This window comes from Hirundo rustica, chromosome W (genome assembly GCF_015227805.2).
Source record: "Hirundo rustica isolate bHirRus1 chromosome W, bHirRus1.pri.v3, whole genome shotgun sequence".
In the NCBI taxonomy this organism is placed as follows: domain Eukaryota; kingdom Metazoa; phylum Chordata; class Aves; order Passeriformes; family Hirundinidae; genus Hirundo; species Hirundo rustica.
In genome coordinates, this window is record NC_053487.1 from 3589482 (window position 1) to 3615770 (window position 26289).

Below are 26289 nucleotides of genomic sequence, written 5' to 3' on the forward strand. Positions count from 1 at the left end.
AAACAGGAGCACTTCACCCCCAGGTCTTGTAACCCATACATTAGCATATTCACTTTCTTCCTGACTAAAAGGAATTTTAGTGTTTACCCACAAGTTGAGTTTTTGCCTCACCCAATCTTCTGATGATCCAAAAATAGGCCAAAAAATATTCCGGGAAATCTCCTTTCCACCCCATACTACTACACAATAATGGATCATTTTAGCTTTATCTTTACCCCCTGTGTTAGGGTAATGTTTCCAATTGTCTAATATGAACCCCAGTGGGCTATCTCTAGGCACCGGGGGGAGTTTTATGGGAGTAGAGGGCCTGCTCTTCCCCTGTCCCATCTTCTGGAGTGCCCTCACACAAGTGTGGTGCAGAAATCACTCGCTTCCCCTTGTTCGTGGCTCACGCCCTCTCGGACAATGGGAACCGCACTACTGAGGGTCCACAATCACTTGGAGAATCCGAGCTGCCGGTTCTCCTCTCACACACACACACTCGCAGCACTCCAGGATATCCGACCCAGACCGAACGGAATCTTCTACACAGATACTCACGCGTCTTGCGTCTTCGTCCGGACCTTTGTGCACAAAGTTTATAGGGTCTGCCGGCTTCCTTTGCCTAATGCCTTGAATTTAGGTTCGTCGGTCCAACCGAGACAGGAATCGGGTCTACCAGGGCTGCCGACTGATCGGCGGGGCGCCCCCCAGGCAGAACCAAAAATCCTATCTTGCAGGTGGATCCGAGTCACGGCACCAAATTGTAATAGACTATGAACACGAAGAAAAGTTCCAATAGGAATTTATTACATTGCAGCAGGCAAAGCAAAGGCAAATACAGCGCTGGACGGCAGGGGGAGTCTCGCTCCACCAACTGCCGTGAATTGGCAGGTTTCTCAGTCTTGCTTTTATCTTGCTTCTTTCCTCCAATGATGTATGTGTGACGTGTTGCTGGGAGGGTCTCTTTCTGTCTCTCGGTGGTTGCAGAGATGAAGGCTGTAGTTGTCCTCTTCCTTATATGGTAACTAAGCTGGAATTCCTGAAACTTAAAGCTGATTAAGCAAGTAGAGAGAGAGAAAAGAAATGGGCAAGGGTATGTTTGCCTATAAGCTTAGATAGTAACATAGTAACTTCCTGTTATCTTGAGTTATTTGATCTCCAGTGAACAAAAAATAGTTAATGTTTATCACATGCCTTTTCAGCCCACCCCTTGATGTAAATCGGGGCAGCCTCAGCCCAAAAGGTGCCCATAGCTCTTATCAGGAGCCCGGCAGAGATCTCTCCCTGCTCCAAGGAAGTTTGGAGAAAGTAGTTGTTGTAAAGCAGCAATCTCTCCTTCCCCCCCACACCCAGGAGCCGATAGAATCTGGTCGGGCCTCAGGCCAGCTCCCCCCCAAAAGGGGGAGCAGCAGGCCCAACTCGATGTTACCTGTCTCTCTCTGGCCAAAGGAAGAAGAAAAAGGACCCACCTACAGGAAATCAAGGGGTTTTATATGGTACTTCCCAAAGTCGCAGCTAACAATTTTCAGTGGTCAAAGCAGATGCCAATATTCTAACTAACCCTCTAATAAGTCCCTGTCCTTCCTTTCTAAAGCAATTCCCAGGTCCTGACCTGGAGAATCATTCTACATTCCTCTATAACTAAAAAACCGAACTACTAACCCCTGACACTGTGTTCCTTTCTTTTTCCTATGCTGAATAGGGGTTTCTAAAAATTTTATTAGGACAGGTTTGGCAGAGAGGGAGTTGGGGACTAATATTTATATAACTAAATATATCTCAAGGAAAAATATAGAAAATGTTTTGGAGGTTGTTTTGAAACAGTATACATAGTTCAAGCAGTCTTCACCCTGGGCTCTTATAGGAAGGATTTGGTAGCAATCACCTCTTTGTATTGCTGATGTCATGTTATTTTTATTCACTAGAAAGGAGCAGAGGTAGGGCTGCAGTTTACATTTTCAATAAGATAATCAAACAACAGATATTTCTTTCTTTTACAGAGTCGACGAGCCATGGCGCCTATAAAGAATGACACTCCTGCCAAAGATAACAGAGGTAAATGTTATCTCTTTCCCTTTGTCGGGGTTTGACACTGGCTAAGCACCAGGCACCCATGAAAAATCATTTATTCATTCTCCTCTACTATAGTTGAGCAGAAGAGGGGGAAAGAGCAACTAAAGGGGTTCATGAATTGAGGTAAGGATTGGAAAAACACTTTAAGGGCAAAACGGGCTCAAAACTTAAATGATATAAAGAAAAATTTATTAACAAAATTAAAATATTATAATAAGAATTAAAATAAACCTTTAGGGCACTTTTCCCCCCCAGCCCTTTTTTCCTTCCCACTGACAGCGCAGGGAGACAAAACATGGGGTTTTTTGTCAGTTTTTCACTTCTAAAATCTTTCTTCAGTTCACTTAAGGAGAGGAGTCTCTTCTGCTATGCCGTGGGGTCCTTCCCATGGGAGACAGTTCTTTGTAAACTTATCCAACATGGTTCTAATTTTCACGAGTAGCAGTCCTGCCCAAACCTGCTGCAACGTGAGTCCCTCCCACGGGCAAAATAGTCTTGCCACAACTGTTTTTTCATGGGTCATTTATTTCATGGGGTGTAGTTTTTAAGGATGAGCTGTTCTAGTATAAAAGCAAGGGTCCTCTTTCTCTGTTCAAGTTTCTCACTAGATTATAGCTTTTCAGCATTGACATGCTCCAGCGTGAGCACCTTTTTCTCATGGGCTGCGGGTAGACTTCTACATCTCCCCATGCACTTCATGAATTACAGGAAAACAGTGTGTTGTATTATAGTCCTCACCATGGCTTGTAGAAGAATTTCAGCTCCGATGCCCAGAGCACCTCCTCCCCCCCTCCCTTCTTTTCACTGACCTTAGTGTCACCATGTTATTCTCCTCACGTGTCTTCACCTTTTCTTTTTCTCTGACTTGGGGGAAAATTGTCCGTAGGTTCGTTTGTTCTCAAGTTCCCTCGCTCCTGGCCACGTGGTCCCCGCCAGCATCACACAGGCAGTGCTGGCTGCCAGCTCCATTCAGCGCCTCTTTTCGTGCAGGATGCCGAAAAAAAAAGAAAAGCTACTGCCACCGCTCCTGCCTTTTTGTCTGCAGCATGACTGGTTAAAAGTGGCTAAGCAAGTAAAGTTCATTGTGAGCCTTGCTGAGAGAGCAGTGGCCACGTGGCACCACCCCAATCACACTGCCCCAGCTGCATTTCAGCCACATTGCCCCGGCTGCATGGGAGCTCCCAGCACTGGTCCCGGCTGCATGGTCTTGGATGCATGGCTGCTCGTGGCACTGGGATGGCCCCCCAGCAGCATGGCCCCAGCTGATAAGGGCTCTGGCATCCATGCCGGGAAGGGGCCTGGCGGCCTCCCCACCACCCCTCGGAGGGGAGGAAGAAAGAGAGATTGTGCGTGTTTTTTTGTTCTTAAATATGTCATCGCAGAGGCATTACTAACTTCTCTAATTGGACCATCCAATATGTCCATCATTAGAGCTTTCCGGGATTGGCTCTGCTGGACATAGAAGTTTTGAGGAGCTTTTCTCTCAGAAGCAGCCTCTGTGGCTTCCTCTGCCCCCACTAAAAGCCAGGTTGTGTTAAACTAACACATGCTTTCAAGGAAGTAAAAAAAATGACAACATTTTAATCTCCTGCTCATATAACATTTCTTGATAGTTATGCATTTCTAATTCTAACCCTATGGGCTATTTCTCACTTTACAGTTAATAGTAAAAAATCTACAAAAATGCTCAAATATCACAGGAGGATAAGTGAAAAAAATGTGTTGTATGAATATAGATGCATCTAATAACAGTAGAAAGAATAGTTATTTCTTATTTTCATTTTCTCTCTTGCATTAAAGTTAGTTTGTACTGATGATAGAAATGATTATTTTTCCAAATATTAATCTACTGTTGACTCAGGCTAGATTCCATTTTATCTGTTTATGCTTGTAAAACAAGTGGTTTTGTACATCTTTTTATGTGTTCAGACTCTTCTGGTGGATTATTGGGATCACTTTCTGCCATTTGCCTCTGGGGGTGTTAAATCAGAAATCTCATGAAAAGGGGATTTTTTTTTCAAACCAATATGGCTTAAATTGGAGATATCTTCTTGATGGGCTTTCCTCACATCCATATATGCCATAAATTGTAGTAAATGGTCTGTTTTGTATGGAATAACCCTGTAGCTTGTATTTTATTAGGTCCTGTGCATTTTACTATTCACAGTTGGCCTAAGTATTTGTTCTTTGTTTGCCTTATAATTAAACTTTTCTCAGCACACTGTCTTGTTTAGTGTAGTTAATTCATGCTATAAGCTAGATCTATCATATTTGGGATGATCTGGAGATTTGTTTTCTCTATCCTATTTGATACCTGTTTCCATAGTTTTCTCCATTTTGCACAGTGTGCTGGTCTTCATTTGGAATGTCATCTCTAGGCTACTAATCAAAAGTGTTACCTTCACTTTTGTCGCTTTCGTACTCTTCTGGCAGATCTTGTTAGGAACACGTACAGGAAAATGGCCATCTGAAACAGAGCTGCTTGAAGCATCTCTGAAAAACAGCTTAAAACATTCAGCTCTACCAGAGAGGCTTGCATGCATGCCACTCTCACTGCATTCACTGGGAACAGACATCACTCTGCATCTTCAGAAATTAGAGTCCATTATCACATATCATAGAATCAATAAGTTTAGCTTTCCAGAATAGTGTCAAAAAGTCTTGTTTATTCCATTTATAGATTGAGCTGCACTTTACTGCCTTTCATTTCTATTACTCTACTCATCCACATGTTGTAGGTTCAATGGGGTGGGACCATTTTGTAACATCTAGAGAATGTGAAACATTGAGTCCTTTTTTACTGGGTTTTTGTGTATAATTACAATATAAATAAAATTTCAACACTTTAGACTTCAAAACTGCATATTTCCAAGTACATAATTAATTTTATGCACATAATAGGTTCTATCAATTATGTAGGGGAATATTTAAAAATATGCACATGCAGCATTGGTACTTATTAGTTATTTTGTGTTGGTGTATAACACAAGGATAAAAGAAGCTGCATACTGAATGTCTTTATTAATAGATTTTCTACATGTATGGCTCCCCCCTCCTTCCCCTCAAAAAATTGTGTCTTGAAAGAGGCTGTTATATTATGTGAGCTTTTATGAGATGTTTACAGCTCTGTAGCTGAATTCTCACAGTCTGTACTGTAAACAATAATGTTTTCCACATTCCTTTCTGATGAGAGTCAACTGATTGACTTCTAGCCTGGCCAGTGGGATGGAGAGGTGGTAACCTTGTTCTCCAATCCCTGGTCATTGTTCAGGACCTATATAAGCGAGGTTTTTGTAAATAATAAAAAGTTCTCCAGCCTTCATCTTAGAGTCAGAGTGTGTGAGTATCATTTTTTCTTCGTGTTCTCTAGCGACATGGGGCCTCTTTTTATCTTGTCATAAAGCATTTCAGAATCAGATAGAAATGTTACTCTTCCATATCTAGATGAGCTTTGTGCTTTTCATTTGCAGTGGTTGGTTCTGCATGCACACGGCCTACTCAGCTTCCTGAACAGTCTTCCTCCTCACAACAGAATGGTAGTTTTTCCGATATATCTCCAGTTCAAGCTGCAAAAAAGGAATTTGGACCCCCTTGTATGTAAACCATGTATCAAGGATTCATTCATTTTGGGCATTACATGTACATTTTTTTAATTATGTTGTTGTCTATAAATTACAAATGTTCTATATATGCAGCTGCCTGTAGGCTTCCTCAAGAAGCTTTTTCAGAGTTCTGTGGCTAAACAAATGTTCACTTTTGTCATAGTTGTTCTTTCTGTTGAATTTAATTTCATTTATCTCTTTTTAACTATGACAGTGGGGCTTTTTTTCATTTACCTGGGCTTTCTTTTAACTCACACCAAGAGATCACATGTATCCAAATATCATCGCATGTCCGTATATTTTTTGAGGGTCAGTGTTATATTTTTGATTCTGTAATGGTTGTTCCATTAGAATGGCTTTTTTGCATTAATTCATTATATACATTTTAGAAATTAAATTGCTGTAATTATTTTGTACTAATACGGATATGCTTGAAAAGATTGTTGATATAAATGAATGCATTTTAATTATTCATTAATAGAATTGAAATGTTATAGTGCAAATACTAAATTCATGCAACATTAAAAATATTTTTCAATTATATTTTCTTTAAGCATGTAGAAAATCCAATTGTGTAAAAGAGGTTGAAAAACTGCAAGAGAAACGTGAAAAAAGAAGGTTACAGCAGCAGGAACTTAGAGAAAAAAGAGCTCAGGTTAGTATTTTTAGCTCAGATGGAAAATGTATATCAGAAAAATAAGTTGTTTGCAAAATTATGTGCTTATTTTCAGTCTTCCAACAATTTTTATGAACTATAATAATCTTGAAATTGAATGCTTTCATCCTGTATGTGGTTTCAATAAGTATTTTGGTACATGGTTGCATTGCTTTGATAACTATTTCTTTAGTCAATTTCCCCCTCTTTCCTACAGAAATAATTACTTACAATTGCTTAGCATTCTGTGTGTTATTTTAAAATGAAGTCCTGATGATAGCTATTGCTTAAGGAAAATATTTTGATGAAAATAATCAAATATTTGGCATTTAGATAGGGCTGTTCTTCTACAGGAGGCATTAATACAATCATAGAATGGTTAGGGTTGGAAAAGGCCTTCAAGATCACCAAGTCTAACCATCAACCTAGCACAACTGTGTTCACCACTAAACCATGCCCCCAAGTGCCATATCCACATGCTTTTTGAACACTTCCAGGGATGATGATTATAACACTTCCCTGGGCAGCATATTCCAATGCTTGACAACCCTTTCTGTGAAAAAATGTTTTGAGGCCATTTCTTCTTGTCCTGTCACTTGTTACTTGGGAGAAGAAGCCAACACCCACCTCACCACAACCTCCATTCAGGGAGTTGTAGGGAGCAATAAGGTCCCCATAGCCTTCTTTTCTCCACACTGAGTTCCCCCCCAGCTCCCTCATCTGCTCCGCATCAGACCTTTGTTCTACACCTTTCCCCATCTCTATTGCCCTTCTCCGGACACATTCCAGCACCTCAATGTCTTTCTTGTTGTGAAGAGCCCAAAACTGAACACAGGATTCCAAGGGCAGCCTCACCAGTGCCAAGTACAGGGGGATCGTCACTGCCCTGGTCCTCCTGGACACACTATTGCTGAGACAAGACAGGATGCCATTGGCCTTCTTGGCCACCCAGGCACATGCTGGCTCATGTTCAGTTACTGTTGACCAGCACCCCCAGGTCCTTTTCACAGAATGGGTAAGGTTAGAAGGGACCACAATGGGGTCTTCTGGTCCAACCTCCCTGCTCAAGCAGGGTTATCCCAGAGCACATTACACAGGATTGTATTCAGTTGGTTCTTGAATATCTCCAGTGAAGGAGACTCCATAATTTCATTGGGCAATCTGTTCCTGTGCACCATCACCCGCACAGTAAAGAAGTTCTTCCTCATGTTCAGATGCAACTTTCTGTGCATCAGTTTCTGGCCATTGCGTCTTGTCCTTCTGCTTGGCACCACCCAAAAGAGCCTGACTCCAGCCTCTTGGCACCCACCCTTTAGATATTGATATACATTCATGAGGTCCCCTCTCAGTCATCTCTTTTTGACGCTGAACAGGCCAAACTCTCTCAGCCTTTCATCGTAAAGGAGATTATCCAGACCCTTGATCAACTTAGTAGCTCTTCGCTGGACCTGCTCCAGGATCTCCATGTCCCTCTTGTACTTAAGAGCCCAGAACTGGACACAGCACTCCAGATGTGGCCTCATTAGGGCTAATGACAGCAAGCTCAGTGCTGTGGTTGGTACACCTGAAGGACTGGATGTCATCCAGAGGGACCTGGACAAGCTCAAGAAGTGGGCACATGGGAATCTCATGAGGTTTAACAAGACCAAGTACAAGGTGCTGCACCTGGGTTGGGGCAACCTCCAGTATCAATCCAGGATGGGAGATGAACTGATTGAGAGCAGTCCTGATGAGAAGGACTTGGGGAGTGCTGGGGGATGAGAGGTTGGACATGAGCTAACAATGTGTGCCTCCACCCCAGAAAGCCAACCATGTCCTGGGCTGCATCAGAAGCATGGCCAGCAGGTTGAGGGAGGTGATTCTGCCCCTCTGCTCTGGTGAGACCCCACTTTGAGAACTGCATCTAACTCTGGGGTCCCCAAGACAGGAAGGACATTGACCTGTTGGAGCAAGTCCAGAGGAAGCCACCAAGTTGAGTAGAAGAATGGAGCACCTCTCCTATGAGGAAAGGCTGAGAGAATTGGATTTGTTCAGCTTAGAGAGGAATCTCTGGGGTGAGCTAATTGTGGCCTTCCAGTACCTGAAGGGCACATACAAGAAAGATGGAGAGGGACTTTTTATAAGAGCATGGAGTGACAGGTCAAGGGGGAATGGCTTCAAACTGAGTAGGTTTAGATTAGATATTAGGAAGAAATTCTTGACTGTGAGGGTGCTGAGGCACTGGAACAGGTTGCCCAGAGAACTTGTGGATGCCCCATCTCTGAAAGTGTTCAAGGCCAGGCTGGATGGAGCTCTGATCAACCTGGTCTAGTAAAAAGTGTCTCTATCCATGGCAGGGGGGTTGGAACTGGATGACCTTTAAGGTCCCTTTCAACCCACTCCATTTTATGATTCTATGAGTAGAGAGGCAGGATCACCTCCCTTGACCTGATGGAAATGTTCTTTCCAATGCATCTCAGGATACCATTGACCTTCTTGGCCACAAGGGCACACTGCTGGCTCATGGACAGTTTGTTGTTCATCAGGACTCCCAGGTCCTTCTCCACAGAGCTCCTTTCCAGCAGGTTGGCCACAGCCTGTGCTGATACCCAGGGTTATTCCTCCCCAGGTGCAGGACCCTGCATTTGCCCTTGTTGAATTTCAGATGGTTCCTGTCTGTCCATCTCTTCAACCTGTCAAGGTCCTTCTGAAGGGCTGCACAGCACTGTAGGGTATCGGCCACTCCTCCCGGCTTTGTGGCATCAGTGAACTTGCTGAGGAGGCAAACAATACTTGGCCCGGTATTGAACCTTGGGGGACACCACCAATGACAGGCCTCCAACTGGATCCTGTGCCACTGATCATGAACTTCTGGGATCTACTGTTCAGCCAGTTCTCCACCTACTTCACTGTCTACTCATTCAGTTCACATTTCCTGAGTTTGCCTATGAGGATGTTGTGAGAGACAGTGTTGAAAGCCTTGCTGAAGTCCAAGTGGACAATATTCATTGCTCTCTCCTCATCTATCCAAGTAGTTGTTTCATCTTAGAAGGTAATCAGGCTGGTCAAACATGATTTCCCTTTAGTGAATCCATGCCAACTGATTCTTATCACTTTCTTGTTCTCCATGTGGATAGAGATGGCCTACAGAATGAGGCACTCCATCACCTTTCCAGGGACTGAGGTGAGGCTGACTGGACAGTAATTCCCTGGGTCTTCCTTCATGCCCTTTTTGAAAACCAGGGTGACATTTGCTTTCTTCCAGTCCTCAGGCACCTCTCCTGATCTCCACAACCTTTCAAAGATGATCATGAGTGGCCTCCCTATGATGTCTGCCAGTGCTTTCAGCACTTCTGGATGTATCCCCTCAGGGCCCACAGACTTTTGGATGTCCAGTTTGCTTAGGTGTTCTCTGACCCAATCCTCCTTGACCAAGGGAATGTCTTCCTCCCACCATTCCTTTACCCTGGTCTCCTGGGTCAGAGATCCCTGAGGGCTGGTCTTATTGGTGAAGATTGATGCAAAAAAGGCATTCAGTACCTCCCCCTTCTCTGTGTCCTCTGTTGCCAGGGTCCCCTGTTCATTTAGGAACATGCCCACATTATCCTTTGTTTTCCTTCTGTTATTGATGTATTTGAAAAAGCCCTTTTTGTTATTCTAGACATCTTTGGCCAGACTTAACTCCAGATGGGCCTTTTCTGCTTTTGCATGAGTAATGACAGGAGTTCTTCATTCATCCAGGCAGGTCTTTTGCCCCTGTGCCCGATTTCTTGCTCATCATCAGGATGCATTGTTCTTGAGCCTGGAGGAAGTGATCCTTGAATATCAATCAAATCTCTTGGACCCCTCTTCCCTGTTTCCATGGGATTCTTCCAAGAAGAGCCATGAAGAGGCTAAAGTTAGCTCTCCTGAGGTCCAGGGTTGTAATTTTACGTGCTGCCCTGCTTTCTCCTTGCCCAGTACTGAACTCCACAATCTCATGGTCACTAGAGCAAAGGCTGCCCCCAACCTTCACATCTCCAAGACCTTCCTTGTTTGTTAGCATAACATTTTCACTAGGCAGCTTTCCAGCTACTCTTCCCCAAGCCTAACCCCCTGCTGCATGGGGTTAATTACAGCATTGATAAATTGTTCTTTATGATCTTTGATGTTTTATAGATCTCTTTTAGATTCATGTTTGAACAGTGAATTTTTCTTTTTCCTTTACACCTGTCAATGCATTTATAAATTAGCTTTGCATAATGCAAACAGTTTGCCAGTAAGTTGTTATAACTTATGTGAAAGAAAAGAATTAGTTAGTTTTATTGAGTTTGTATGGCCAGGTTTTGGTAGCTGGGGGACTACAGGGGTGGCTTTTGAGAGAAGCTGTTAGACGCTTTCTCCATGTCTGGCAGAGACAGTCCCTGGTGGCAGCTCCAAGACAGATGGGCCGCTAGCCAAGGCTGGGCCAATTAGAAGTGGTGGTAATGTCTCTGTGAGAACATATTTAAGAAGAAAGAAAAAAAAAGTATTGCGCAGTTGCAATTGCAGCCAGAAAAGAGCGAGGCAAGAACATGTGAGAGGAACAACTCTGCAGACACCTAGGTCAGTGAAGAAGGAGGGGGAGGAGCTGATCTGGGCACTGGAGCTGAGATTCCTTTGCAGCCCATAGTGAAGACCATGGTGAAGGAGGCTGTGCCCCTGCAGCCCATAGAGGTCCATGGGGATGCAGAGATCCACTTGCAGCCCATGGAGGAGATCCATGCTAGAGGAGGTGGATGCCTAGGAGGAGGCTGTGAACCTGTGGGAAGCTGTGTTGGAGCAGGCTCCTGGTAGGACTTGTGAGCCCGTGGGGGACCCATACTGTAGCAGCCTGTCCCTGAAGGACTGCACCCTGTGGAAAAGTGACCCATGCTGCAGCAAATTGGGGAGGACTGTTGCCCATGGGATGGACTCGCGTTGCAGCAGTTCACAGATAACCGTTGCCTGTGAGGTGGACTCATGTTGGAGAAGTTCATGGAGAACTGTCTCCCATGGGAGGGAGCCCACGGTGGAGTAGAGGAAGGACTCCTCTCCTTCAGCTGCTGCAGAAACAACATATGATTAACTGACCATAACCCCCATTCCCTGTCTTCCTGTGCCACTGGGGGAAGGAGGTAGAGCTGGGAAGGAGGGAGGGGTGGGAAGAAGGTGTTTTTAAGGTCTTATTTTTCTTATTATTCTGCTCTGATTTTGTTAGTAATACATTCAATTAATATCTCTAATTCTGGCCTGTTTTGCCCATAATAGTATTTGATGAGTGATCTCTCCCAGTCCTTATCTCCACCCATGAACCCTTTGTTATATTTTCTTTCCCCTCTCCAGCTGTGGAGGGGAGTGATAGAGCAGCTTTGGTGGGCACCTGGCATCTGGCCAGAGTCAACCCACTACATTAATCCTTTGAGAAACTCTATTAATATTAAATGACTTGCTGTTATAGAAGTGTAAAGGCTTTAGCAAAACTAGTAGCATAATCTCGTTGGCAGCCTGTATGTGTATGTGTAAGTCTCTCTGAAGAGATATTCCTGTAGTGGGCTGACTCTGGCCAGATGCCAGGTGCCCACCAAAGCTGCTTTATCACTCCCCTCCACAGCTGGAGAGGGGAGGGAAAATATAACAAAAGGCTTGTGGGTTGTGATAAGGGTAGGGAGAGATCACTCACTGATTACCATCATGGGCAAAACAGACTTGAGTTGGGGATATTAATTGAATTTACTACCACTCAGATTAGGATAATGAGAAACAAAACAAATCCTACAAACCCCTTCCCCCCTACCCTCCATCATTCCCAGGCTCAACTTTATTTTCAATTCTCTACCTCCTTCTGCCAGTGACACAGGGAGACAGGATTTGGGAGTTACGTTTAGTTCATCACATGTTGTTTCTGCTTCTGTTTCCTTCTCAGGAACAGGACTCCTTCCCCTTCTCCAGCGTGGGATCCCTCCTATGGGAGACAGTCCTCCTCAAACTTCTCCAACTTAAGTCCTTCCCACAGGCTACAGTCTTTCACAAACTGCTCCAATGTGGGTCCCTTTCCACAGGGTGCAGTCCTTCAGGAATAGGCTGCTCCAGCATGCATCCCCCACAGGGTCACAAGTACTGTCAGCAAGCCTGCTGCAGCATGAGCTTCTCTCCACAGGGCCACAGGTCCTGCCAGGAGCCGACTCCAACGTGGGCTTCAGACAGGGTCACAGCCTCCTTCAGGCATCCACCTGCTCCATAGTGGGTCTTCTTCATGGACTGTGGGTGGACCTCTGCTCCCCTTGGACCTCCATGGGCAGCAGGGGCACAGATGCCTCACAATGGTCATCACCATGGTCTGCAGGGGAATCTCAGCTCTGGCACCTGGAGCACCTCCTCTATCAAGGATTGAGAGAGAAACGGGAAGACTGACTTGCTGATCAGAATTTGCTTTTACTGAGACTTCCAAATGCTTATATACTATTCTAGGAAGGCTAGTAATTTTTTACTACAATTATTAGGTTAAACATCACACAGACAAAACTCATATGTTTTACATCTCTTGCTCGTAGAGGTTTGATTCAATCTTCTTTTCCTGTCTGCCAGACTTGATCCAATCTTCATGTAATCTTCAAAGCCCTGGTTGTTCTTGCCAAGGCATATTGGTTATCAAACTAACTATGCTAATTAAATCCACAACACCCTCTGTCCCATGTCCACAATCCTCCCCATCCTTCTCCCCTGACCTCAGTGTCTGCAGTTGTTCCTCCCACATATTCTCACTCTGCTCTTCTCTGGCCCCAAGTACTTCCACGCAATATTATTTTCCCCTTTTTAAATATGTTATTACAAAGGCATTACCACCATCACTGATGGGTTCAGCCATTGCTCGTGGTAAATCCATCTTGGAGCTGGCTGGCATTGGCTCCATTGGACATAGGGGAAGTTTCCTGCAGCTTCTCACAGAAGCAACTTCTGTAGCCCTCCCTCTACCTGCAACCTGGCCATGCAAACCCAATACAACCACCAATCTGCTAATGACATGAGAAATACCATCAACAATGCAGGCAATTTACTTAATGGTTTAATGATTTTTTCGAAGTTGACCTAAAATCACTTATTTTGAATTCCTGTTCTCTAATTTCCATTCACTTAAACAAATGCAAAGCATTACTATGGCTTTATGTGTGAGGAGGAAATGATTCAAGCAAGTAATTTGTTTCATATGTTAAAATTCTTTGATATGGTGCTACAGTCTAAATTTCCTTTTTATCACTTCTGTGAAACCCTTTTCATCCATCATTTGCATATTCTGCTGTTGTTTCGAAATGCATCAAAAATTAGCCAAGCACTGGCATCTGGTGGGCAAGACCTTTAAACAGAGTGTGCTGGCTTGAAAGCCAAACCAGCGAGAGACTCCAAGTCAGAAAAAAACAATTTAATAGGAGGAAAAAAAGGTAAAATAAAATAAAACAAATGCAAGAGTACAAAAGATCACTGACAGAGTCAGAATACAACCTGATACCCTGTGGTGGTGGTAGCCATCCAGGTGAAGTGGTCTTGTTGAAGCAGTGATCCTGTAGAAGGTCCAGTAGCTCTTGTCCTCTAGAAATCCAGTGGGTTAGGTTGCCTGTGCTGTCCCAAATACCAGATTATATCCAGGTGGAAATACTTGGCTCCTCCCCCTGGGAGGAGCATCTCACAATGGGCTGATATCATTCTATGAGTCATGCAATGGGTCCTTGATTGCCCATTAAACAGAGATAGCTCCCGGAGGGAGGTATCTATGAGTCATGCAGCAGGGCATTGATGGGCCATTAACAGAAGATAGTCTGGAGGGAGGGGGCAAGGGAAACACTGCCCAACCTAGTTTCAACATCTCATGTAGATGGTGATAGAATACATACATTGGGCACATCTTACATTGTAACCTAGGGCACAGAGTTTGAAGAATATTAGGCAAATACCTTTTACATAATAATCAATACCCCTCTCTGAATGTTAAAAGGAAATGTTTCAGTAGGAATACATTTATAATTTACTTACTATACGTAGTTTTTAGTTCATCGTAGTCAGCATGAACAACTTAAAGTTACAGTCAACTTCTGATTACCAGGGCACTGTTTTGTCTCGTGTGAGTCAGGTACAGGAGGCACGGTGTCTGCAGCAGCAGCTCTTTGCGGTGGCTTGAATGCATCTCTGGAACTGTGGCTTTGGTGCGCTGTCATGAAGGGAACCTTCCTGGCACACACCTGGAGCATGTCATCTAAGGTTGGAGCCAGTTCCATGGACAGGCTGAGGATGGCTGCCTTGTACTGTTCATTTGCATTGGCCAGAGCCATTTCCTCCAGGACCTGTTCCTGAGCTCCTTCTTTCTTAACCTGTAACTCGATAGCTCTGGTTAATCACTCCACAAATGTTACAAAAGTTTCTGATGGAAGCAAAGGAATTTCCTGAGCCTGCTTGAGGGCTGAGACCCATTCACCATCACCACATAGATGTTCTAATCGAATTGGGAAATTATTATTATCAACAGCCATTTCAGGATTTTGCAGAGCTCCGGAAGTAAATCTCTTTAGAGGTCAAAAGGAACTATAGGATTCCTTGCTAAATTTCCTTTTAAAAGGTTGCAAAAGTATTCACTTTCATATCCAAAATCGATCTCAGCTTTGCATCAATCCCAAATCGCTTGTTGTGGGAAGGGGTCCTAATCACCATGGACAACACCCCCCCTTTTTGACCGTCAACATGTGATAGGGGTAGCAGAAGAGTCGGGATAGCTTCTTGCTTCCGGGTTTCCGGCTTCCCCCGCCTCCTCCCCTCTGGGGCATGGGAACTGGGACTGTGGGTGGGGAAATCGTGGGAACCAGGAGCAGGGAGGGGCTGGAGGCTTGACTCACATGGGGCAGAGTCGGAGGGCGGAGATTTGAGGGTAGGTGCGGAGTCAGAGGAGATGGTGGTGCCAGGGGCAGCACCGAAGGAAAGGAGGGGTTTGGGGAGAGGAATGGGTTGCTCGGGTTACCAAAGGGATTGTGGGAAGGAGGGACAGACAAAGAAAGAGGCTTCTCGTGACTTGGGAGCACATGGCCTCTACCATTTGGAGGAACAAAGGAGTCTCCGCCATCTTGTGATCCCCCCACAGAACTGAGACCAGCTTGGGGATCACTAAGATGGGGGTTTTGAGCACCCAAACTGTCTGCAAAAGTAAACTGAACACGGGCTTTACACACTGGGGAAGAAGGGAGGTTTGGGGAAAGTTTGGGGGTTTCTCAAGCAATCTGGCCAGAATTAATCGAGCAGGGGGACTCAGGAATTCGGGGAAAGCCAGGGGAGCTGCAGCTTCCCTGCCTTGTCTGGTGGGCTGCTTTCCTCGGAATACCCAAGCTTGGGGAACGGATTTTGGGGCCAGGAGAGGGAGAAACTGGGGAAAATCCACAAAGAACTGTTTTTTTTCTTTTCATTTTGCTTTTGCTATGCAAATCAAATTTGCAAGCTCCAAAGAGCAAAATTTGCAGTTTCTTTATCCTTAGGGGAGCCTGATTCAGCCAATTTATTTGCAACAGCCTCCCAAAATTCCAGGAAGCTTTTTTGCTCTAATGATATATGTGGAAAATGAGAAAACAACCACTGAATTAATTTTTTCAACTGTTTCTTTGAACAATGGGTCCCCCCATCATCCAAGGCACTTAAAATTTGGTAATAGACTCTTTTTTGAAACACAGACAGCCTAGCACCCATTTTTGGCTCAGATTTTAAGTTTCTGTGTCACCTTTAACTGACTGGGAAACCGAAAGCAAAAAAACCTCGCTGGAGAAAAAAAAAAACGAGGAGAAACTGTTACCTTTTCCATCCCCTGGGCTGCACAGCCTAAACCAAATTTGCTATTAAAGCACCCTGAAGGTTTGCTCTGAAGGTAAAAACCCTCCCCCAAAGGAAAAAAAACCCTCCCTGAGGTACAATGCCTCTGAAAGATTTTTCCTAAGATCCTGAATTGGTAATACTCACCAAAAATCCAGCATGCAGACGAAAAATTTCTTTCCCAGTCACTCCCCTTTGCCTGAAACTGACTCTTTTGGTGCAGAAAGGGCTTCCAGTCTCGGTTCCCTGGGTTGGCTGTCCACGAACACATGGTCGCCTTCTCTGGGAGCAGCCTGCCGTTCGGGGGCTTCTTTGCAGCATTCCAATGGGTTAAGTCCAAAGGAAAACCACAGCCTTTCTCTGTGGAGTCCGGTGTTTCAGAGACTCCACAGCGAACACCAAGCCACGTTTTGGGACTCATGTGCCTGAGTGAGGTTCCTCAGCCACGTGCTCCACACGTGGTTCTTCAAGCCTTCTAGAAGCCCCTTGTGGCTTTGGGCCCCACATTGGGGTCCACCTGTAGCGGCTCTCTCTCTCCCTCGGAGCCGGTGCTCCATTTTAGCCTCGGCTAGCTTGAGAGAGAAACCACGCCAGATGGAATTTTCCTTCAGGGTCCCAAAAGATCCCAGGGAGGCAAACCTTTTTCTTTAGAGAGAGCAGGCGTCCGTCGATGGCAAAAGGAGAGTCTGCTCATAGTTTGGGGGGGGGAAATTACAGCTTTATTCTGGGGTCCTGCCCCCGCAGAGTCCAGAGCTCAGTCTGGTCCCTGTCCCCATCCTGGTCCCGGAGCAAGAGAGAGTTCCCCAGGCGGTCCCCTGGCTTTTATCCAGGGAGAAGGGGCTAGAGGCAGGGACAAGCCACTACCCAATCAGGGATAAGGTGGGAATGGAACAGAGTTGGATTACATTCCAGTGCAGGGCCTGAGAGCAGGGACAAACCTTGTGATACATTTTCCAAGGGAACAGGGTGGTACAGAAGAAACCATTACAAAACCCAATATAAAAATAAAATACAATATAAACCCAATTAATGCACTACAACACCCAGATCAAAGGAATGTCCAGGGTTAAGTATGGGAGTCAGGAGCCAATGGTCTGAACACAGGGCAGGACAAAGGACAATGACCTATAGGAGACATAAGGGCAGACCATCAGTGAAACCACAACCAATGGGGAAACAGGGAAAGGAGAAACCTTGAGAACCAGGGACATGTATGAACGATAGAGGTGGACAAGGCCCACAGGCCAAAGGGAAAAGCAAAACTGACATAGATTAACATAATGCTGCAGAGCACCCTGGAGGAAGCTTTTTTGCTTACCCTAAGCTATGAGGCATTCTCAGAGCCAATGATAGATTCTTTCAGGGCAAACCCCTAGAAGTTTCCCTTAGAGGCTCAAGGGCCTCCACAAGGAAGAACATTTGAGTGATTCTACAGTAAACCAGCACAGCCCATAGTAAGCTCAGTAACTCAGGCTTTGCAAGGTTTAGAAGAGCTCTGTGCATGGCCTCTTATATGTCCATTTACTCAGATACTCATTGTTCCAGGTTTAGGGACAGGAGATCTTGTGTGCCTGAATGTAGCCTTCTGTGTATCATTTGGATTAATTCTGCTTTTTTGGGGGGGGTCTAGGAGTTTTAGAACAATGCATCCAAGTAACTGTGGGAGCTAACTCAGGACCAGCAAGTAGGATCAACCTCCTTTAATGAACTTGGATGCAGCAGGATTGTGTTTAGAGTGGCTGGGGCACCTGCACTGTACTCTGCAGCATTTTGTACCTGTACAATAGAGTGTATCCATTTGTCTGTTGGAGCAATTTATCTCAGATTGGGAAGCATTGACTCTATATGTTATCTGTTGTGCAATTGTTCAGCTGTGTTTCTTTAATGTGAAGATTCTGGCAAAAAGCAGTAGTCATTTCTTTGTTGAGTAGAATTTTAATGACTCCTCAATTCAAAAGTATTTTCTAATACATGCCAACCAAAAAAATTTAAAAAAAAGTATATAATTGTTTTGCTTTATGACCAGGAAATTACCTACATCAGAATAGAAAAAGGCATTAAACTTGCAGTTGAGACATTTATGGTGTTTTGAAGAAAAATAACATTTCAGTTAATGCATATTTTTTTTACAAATAAATTTAGAAGTTACTGAAATTTTTATATTAGAATTTCTGTTGCTTATTTCCCTAGGATGTTGATGCTACAAACCCAAATTATGAAATTATGTGTATGATAAGAGATTTCAGGGGAAGTTTGGATTATAGACCACTGACAACTGCAGATCCTGTAAGTACCCAAGTGATGTGGAAATTTTTTATCCTTCTGAATTTTGCTTAGTCTCCAATTTTTTTGATGTATGTACCTGGTCTTGAACACTTCCCCAATGGGAGCATCCACAAGCTCTCTGGGCAATCTGTGTCTCACCACCCTCACAGTAAAAAATTTCTTCCTAACATCTTATATAAATCTCTCCTATTTTAGTTTAAAACCATTCCCCCTCATCACTATACTCCCTGCTAAAGTGTCCCTCCCCATCTTTCCTGTGGGCCCTCTTTAGGTACTGGAAGGCTGCTGTAAGGTTTCCCCAGAGCCATCTCTTCTCCAGGCTGAACACTGTCATCTCTCCCAGCCTGTCTCCATAGCAAAGGTGCTCCAACCCCTGATCATCTTCATGGCCTCCTCTGGACTCACTTCAACAGGTCCACGTCCTTATCCTGAAAGCCCCAGAGCTGGATGCAGTACCCTAGGTGGGGCCTGACAAGAGGAGAGTAGAAGGGGAGAATGACCTCTCTCGACCTGCTGGTCACACTGATTTTGATGCAATCTAGAATGTGATTCACTTTCTGGGCTGTGAGCACATTGCCAGTTCATATTCAGTTTCTCATCCATCAATACCTCCAAGTCCTTCTTGGCAGGCCTGCTCTCAATCTACTCATTGCCCAGCCAGTATCCATGTTTGGGATTGCCCTAACCCAGGTGCAGGACCTTGCACTTAGCCTTGTTGGACTTCATGAACTTCACATGGACCCAACTCTGAAGCCTGTCCCGGTCCCTCTGGATGGTATTCCTTCCCTCCAGCAATGTCAACCACACCACACAGCTTGCTGTTGTCAGCAAAATTACTGAGGGTACACTCAATCCCATTGTCCATGTCACCAACAAAGATGTTAAACAGCACTGGTCCCAATACCAACCCCTGAGGAACATGACTCATCACTGGTCTCCACTTGGACATTGAGCCATTGACTGTAACTCTGAGTGCAACTGACCTTATTCACCAAGTGATCCATCTGTCAAATCCATGTCTCTCCAGTTTAGAGACTTGTGCAGGATAATGTCAAATGCTTTACACTAGTCCAGGTAGATGATGACAGTCACTCTTCCCTTATCCACCAATGTTGTAACCCTATTGTAAAAGGCCACCAAGTTTGTCAGGCACAGGGTCCAGCAGAAGGCCACAAAGATGATGAGGGAACTGGAGCATCTCTCTTATGGGGAGACACTGTGGGAGCTGGGGCTGTTTATTCTAGAGAACACTGAGTGGGGATCTCATTAATGCATATAAATATCTCAAAGGCAAGTGTCAAGAGAAAGGTGCCAGACACTTTTCAGTGGTCCCCAGTGACGTGATGAGAAGCAATGGCCATAAGATAAAAGGCAGAAGTTTCACCTTATCATGAAGAACTTTTTTACAGTGAGGATGGCAGAGCACTGGAACAGGCTGCCCAGGGAGGGAATGGAGTCTCCCTCTCTGGAAACATTCAAAACCTATCTGGACATGTTCCTGTGTAACTTGCTTTGGGTGACCCTGCCTTGGCAGAGCACTGAGGTGACACTGGTCTGTAGTTCCCTGGTCTTCCTTATTTCCCTTTTTGAACAATGGGGTTATGTTTCCCCTTTTCCAGTCATGGGAACTTCACCAGACTGCCATGATTTCTCAAATATGATGGATAGTGGCTTAGCCACTTGTCTTGGTTTTAAAGACAGGTATCTGCCAAAGAAGGCAGGAACCTCCCTTGGAATGGAAAATATGACCCCTTTCCCTCTGAATTATTATCACTTTGAATTTAAGGAGCTTTCAGGCAAAGATATGGGAAAAGGAATAACAGTTCTTTACTAGTATGTATATGTACAACAGGGCAAACAAACAACAACTATGGCAGCAACAACAAACAAAACCAGAAACCCAGAAACAGCCTTCTCTTGGCTGTCAAGCACTTTCCCCTTTGGTGTAGTTATGGTCACAGCTGGCAGGGGCACTGTTAGCTCCTGACTGGGCAGGGCAGGTGCAATGATTCCCCTGTGGCTGCAAGGGGCACTCTGGCGTGAGCTCAGCTGCCTCTGTCTCACCTGGTAATGGTGGGCACAGGCAGCAGAAGAGATGGAAAAGGGCTTCCTTTATGTGAGGAACGACCACTCACTTTAAAATTTCAAAGGTTTATTAAACCTCAACAAACACAACAAAGGACTGAATAAGGAAAAAGGGACAGTGCTGGGAGCATGGTCAACTGCCAGAGGCTCATCCACAAAATGGCTGCTCTGCCTTTTATATCCTTGGTGTTGCATCAGCCAACCCTGGCCCCTCCCAAAGTCTGCCAGTCAACTCTTCTTTCCCGTCCATTGGTGGGGACCTTCCTTCAACTTGATTGGAGGTGAGGTGTTGTCATGTCAAGCCCCCCCAGCAACAAGCTTTCCCCATTCCCAACTGCCCCATACAAGGGGCACATGTACAAGCCCTCCTTCCACATGTCCCTGACAACCAAGGCTGTCCAATGGCAACAATCCGGGGGGGGAAAAGGGGACTCTGGGGAGAACAGAGGGTGTCCAAACAACAAACTACAATAACATAACCATACATCGACAAAACCTCTCTTAACATACACACAATATTCATCCCTTAATTGCAAGAGTCAGTCATCATATTACCCATCTATAACACTTTACAAACTCATGGGGGGGGGGGGCAGTCGGTTCCGGTGCCCCTCTGGATAGCAAAATGTGCTGAAGCAGGATCCTCGGAAGCAGCAAGCTGGAACAGCAGGGATGAGCAGACCCTGGAGTGGCAAGCAAAATGTAACAAAAAGTCTGCAGCTTTAGCAGGAGCTGTGGGGTGTCCCAGCAGACACAGTGTGCTGGTTACAGTCTAGCAAAGAATCTGGAGCAATGGCAGAAAAAACGGTGGAGCTCGACAGTGGCAGCCGGGCTCCCAAATGCAGCTGGGAGAGGCTCCTGCAGAGGGGGAGGGGCTCGGGGTCCCGGGTTTTTCCCTCAGGCACCTGAGTAGATTGTGAGGGTCCTTTCCAGTCAGATCAGGTGTTAATAAGGTCTCAGTGCAACGGCTGCTCTTATGAGCAAAGGCTCACCCACAGTAAGCAGGAGAGCAAGAGCAGCCGAGCCCAGCCCCTCATCCCCTGGCCAAAATCTCGGGGTATTTCTGCCCTTCCCAAGAGAAAACCCCTCAGGTAAGAGAGTAGCCAGCTGCACCCTTCTCTTCCTCCTCCTCCCAGCCACATCTTTTGTTCTCTTAAGTATTGGTAGTTATTATCTCTTAGCAACAAATGGGAGAAAATTACCTAACAGAAAGAAATAAAAAGGAAAAATCCTAACCTGCAGCACCACTTCCTCAGCCAGTTCCCTCAGGACCTGTGGATGTATCTCATCAGGTCCCAGGGAACTGTGCACCTTCAGGTTCTTTAGATGGTCTCAAACCTGATCTTCTATTGTGGGTGGGATTTCATTTTCTCTGTCCCTGCCTTTGGATTATGTGAGTAGGGCACTGTGACTGGAGCACTTGGCAGTTAAGACCAAGGCAAAAATTTCATTGAGTGCCTAAACTTTCTCCATGGCTCAAGTAGCCAGGTCTCCTGTTTTGCTCTTTGGGGGTGTTATAAATAACTATGTAGTTAGTTGCTTTGACTTATTGTAATAAATATGATCCACCAAATTCGATAAATCAAAATTTTGGAATTTTATTGAGAGACAAAATGACAGTCTCGGACAGCCACAATTAAAAGGACAGCGTTGAGCCCAGGATCGGCGCTGGGTGAACGCGGCAACACACTTAGCTAGTATGTCACCCCCCAAGTTCACATTTCTGGCTTGGAGCAGTCTCTTTTTATACACTGGATCGCTAAGAGAAACTCGGGACTCCGAGGTTCCTCCTTCTAAATCAGCCTCATTAGACATTCATGTTCCAGTTCTGGGGTTCTGAATAGAGTTGCTCGAGAAGATAATGCCTCTAATCGTTGTGTCCAGGTGTGGTGTGGAGATGTTAATTTCAGGAGGAGACGGATGAGATATCGATCTGATGTAATCATCTGGTTCTCCGGGCTTCCATCTCCCTTTTCCGTTGTCTTTGTTCTTCCTTTAATGATTCCCAGCAGAGGTATCCCCATGTCCCTTTTTTGGGTAATTCCTATCATAGTTTTCTTGTGTCCCTCCTGTGTCTTTTCTGGCATAAGAAATTCCTGCACCCCTCTCTGTGCAGCTTTCGTCTTAGTTAACTCTTGGTATACTGGATTAGAAACAAAACTTATATTTATAGGGGTTGAATTACATCTTACATCTTTTTAACACGAATTGACTTTAGGACATATATCACACTTATTAAAGAAATAAGGGTATTGTTATAAATGAAAAACGCTCCAATTTATTAATTTAAAGAAATTTATTTTAAAAAGGTCCAAATAGAATTTTAGAGAGCAACAACAACAACAACAACAAAAAAACATCAAAAAAAGAAAAAAAGTCAGTGCCGAGCCCAGGTGTTGGCGCTGGGTGAGACACAGGTTTGACCGCTGCAGCAGAGGGTCTCCTGTGCTCCACCCCGACTGTCCTGTCTGAGCGATTTTTATATGGTTTTTTCGCCCAAGACTGAGTCCCTTTTCTTCTGTTTCGGACTGCACGTATTCATGAGGAGTTCTTTCTCTGTGGCAAGTTGAACAAAACATGTCCGAAGAATGATAAGCACCCGTGATCGTGTTCCCGGAATCCGGCATTGAGATGTATCTCTCTGATGGCCCTGGTTAACTCAATCCCCGGATATTTATCACATATTCATCGCCCGGGCATTCCTCGGATCAACTTGATGGGTGATCCATCTCTGAGCTGGCCACACTTAATTTATTGTAAATTAAGTCCTCCCTCCTTTGTCCAGGTGGTTTTGATATTATGTTGCAGTCTCTGGCTTGTGGGTTTTAAAACTTATAAGACTATATTTTAACAGTACATAAAAAAAATATGACAATTTTATTTGCACGAATTATCATATACCCATATAACAGGTATTGATCTAGTATCGATACCCAACTGTGACAGACAAAACTCTCTAACAGTTTAAAGTTAGAAAGTGTATGTTTATTACAGCCGGGCAGCACGTGGGATATTTCCCTAATACGCGTTGTGTAATAAATGATCAAGCCCAATTTTGTGAATCAAAATATAGAATTTTATTTTGAGACTTAAATTCAGTCTCTAACAGCCACAATTAAAAGGAACAGCATCGAACCCCGGGTTTCGGCACTGGGTGAACGCAGAAACGGACTCTGATGGCTCCGAATCTACCCTGTTCACAAAGTGTGTCCTAAGCTTCTGGCTTTTATACAGTCTTTTGCTGAGAGTGGAGAGCTACCGTGTTACTCGTGTCCCTTTTTTGCTTCATCAGGTATTCATGTCCATGTCTCCGGTCAGTTGAATAGGTTCCTGTGGTAGAACAATGTCTTGATTGTTTACTCCGGAGTGGTGTTTAGAGATGTAAAACTCGGCTGGAGCAGATAAGATACCTATCTGGTGTTGATCGCTGCGTCATTAGCAGATTCATCTCCGGGGGGGACGGGGGGGGACGGGACGACACGTATTATCTGGTCATCTCTTCTATTCACTTAGTGAACAAGTGCTCTGATGGCTTCCCGGCAGAAACCTTCCCTGTTTCTCAACCCTCGTGTCCCCCTCTCACATTCCACTTTCAAACCCTAAGTACATTTTATATTTTACAAAGTTTAATTCAGACCGAACGCGAATTAACTTTATATTACATATCACAAGACTGAACACGAATTAACTATATATTACATATCACACGCTGCAAAATTCACAGGTAATTACAAAGCCTTTTATTTACAAAAGTGTTGAATATCCAAAATACAAATACATATTCATATCCCTGTCACCTCCCATTCCTCGCTTTGTATGCTAATTGGCAAAAAGGCTATTAAGCATGTGTACTTTGTCTCCTAAAATGAGTCGGGGGTCTATTCTGGGGAGGGGTCACCCAAAATGAGGAAGTAAGATGAGTCTTCCTCGTCCTAACCTTTCTACCTTTTCAATGCATTCATGACAAATGAATCCTTGGTAGAACTTATAGTTTCCTGTGTTGAATGGGTTCTTTAAGCAGGAAATCTGCAGCTATCTTATGTCCTATTTACCGCATTTTGTTTTTCATTACATGCACAGCTACATAAACATAAAGCTGACAAGCAATGAGTTACTGAATCCGGGATAGCTTATCTAAGATCCGGCTTCTGTTAACTGTGAACAAAGCTTACCTATCTACTTCAGCTAGTTCAGCAATTGTTACCTCCACTGAGGCGTAGCGACCTGGTTCCAGGAACGACACGGCAGCCACACCCAGGCTGCTCGGACCACCAGCTCACAGACACCAGTGTGGTGGACGGCTAATGGCGTTTATTAACTGGTTACATGGAGTTATAAAACCTCTGTTTGCTACATCACATCCGTCTGCTTACGTTACAAGTTAGGTGTTGCTTACCTTATCAAGGACACTAACCAACTAAGTATTGACGGAGGGGTTCTGTCTGCCCGTACAGCGTGATATCTTCCGACCGCCTGTCCCTAATCTCCCACATTTCCCCCCCCTCCCATGACTAAGTAAAAAAGTATAAAAGTATAAATGTTATAAAAGTATAAATGTCATAAAAATGCAAAAGCTGTTAAAGTTAGTATAATAGGATACAAAAGTGGTATAAAATGTTAGTAACAAGCGCACTTCATGGTAATTGCATGCGTTCGACAAATAGGATGTCGACTTTCTCTAAACGTCTTCTAACAAACGACACTAACTTGTTCAAAATGCAAGGCCCAAAAATCAATGTCAGGAGTATCATGGTGAGAGGGCCTATTAAGGTGGGAACAAGGGTGGCTAGCCATGGGGACTGATTGAACCATGACTCGAACCATCCTTGTTGGGCCTCTCTCTCTCTCTTTCTCTGGGCCAGTCTTTCCCTCAGTTCGGCCATGGAGTCTCGCACGACTCCGGTGTGGTCTGCATAAAAACAGCATTCTTCTCTCAAGGCGGCACACAGGCCTCCTTGCTGCATGAGCAAGAGGTCCAGTCCTCGCCTGTTTTGCAGCACGACTTCTGAAAGCGAGGAGATAGATCTTTCCAGAGAGGAGATGGATTTTTCAATTCTCAGTAAGTCTTCGTCAATTGTCATTTGCAGCTGAGAAAGTCTTTGATGTTGGGTCACGAGAGCTGAAACACCTGTGGCTGTGCCAGTGGCTCCTAGGCCAAGGAGCATTGCAATGGTTATACCTGTTATTACTTCTCTTTTGCGGAGCAGGATGGTTTCTTCTAAAAAGCGATACATTTCTTCTTCTTGGTGATACAGGACTCTAGGAACAATCAGAACTTGGACACAAAAGTCAGCAAGGTTATTGAATTTGCTAAGGTACACACAGGGGGTTATTCCGATTTGTTGACAGACCCACATTCCTGATAGGAACGGAACTGCCCACTTGTCAGTCTTTTGACTAGGTTGGATGAACTCAGTACAGATATTTCCCATCTGCTTTGCTACGGTTACACTGCCAAGGCATTTGCCTCGGCCTGTGACTTGACTCAGGGTAATTTCCCTCCGGGGGGTGTCCCACTTACAGTTGTGTGGATTGTTTGCTGCAGAATATTCGAAAGGAGCATCAAGGGCGACACCCTCATAAAAAGGAGGTTCTGCATTATAACATAACCAGCATGATTTTGTAAAGTTTGGATTGGATTGGTTCAATGACAAAAAGGTAGCATTTAACACACTAAGAAACAGATTGTAAGGAGCTGACTTAGGTTTTTGGTAAATGGCTAAAGGACTGAATGAGGAGGAGGTGCCAAGTGTGGCCTCTCTCCTGTGTGTGCATACTGTGAGAATCTGA

The 26289-nt window shown here is 44.6% G+C and overlaps 1 protein-coding gene across 1 annotated transcript in view; it reads left to right on the forward strand.

Annotated features, from left to right (window-relative positions):
• Positions 1-26289, forward strand: part of LOC120764894 (kinesin-like protein KIF2A) — a 237047-nt gene that overhangs the window by 51630 nt on the left and 159128 nt on the right. The window contains exons 4-7 of the mRNA XM_058423934.1: positions 1983-2037; positions 5526-5648; positions 6212-6312; positions 18319-18414. Of these exons, the coding sequence (XP_058279917.1) occupies positions 1983-2037; positions 5526-5648; positions 6212-6312; positions 18319-18414 (375 nt within the window). The remainder of the gene's footprint in view (positions 1-1982; positions 2038-5525; positions 5649-6211; positions 6313-18318; positions 18415-26289) is intronic.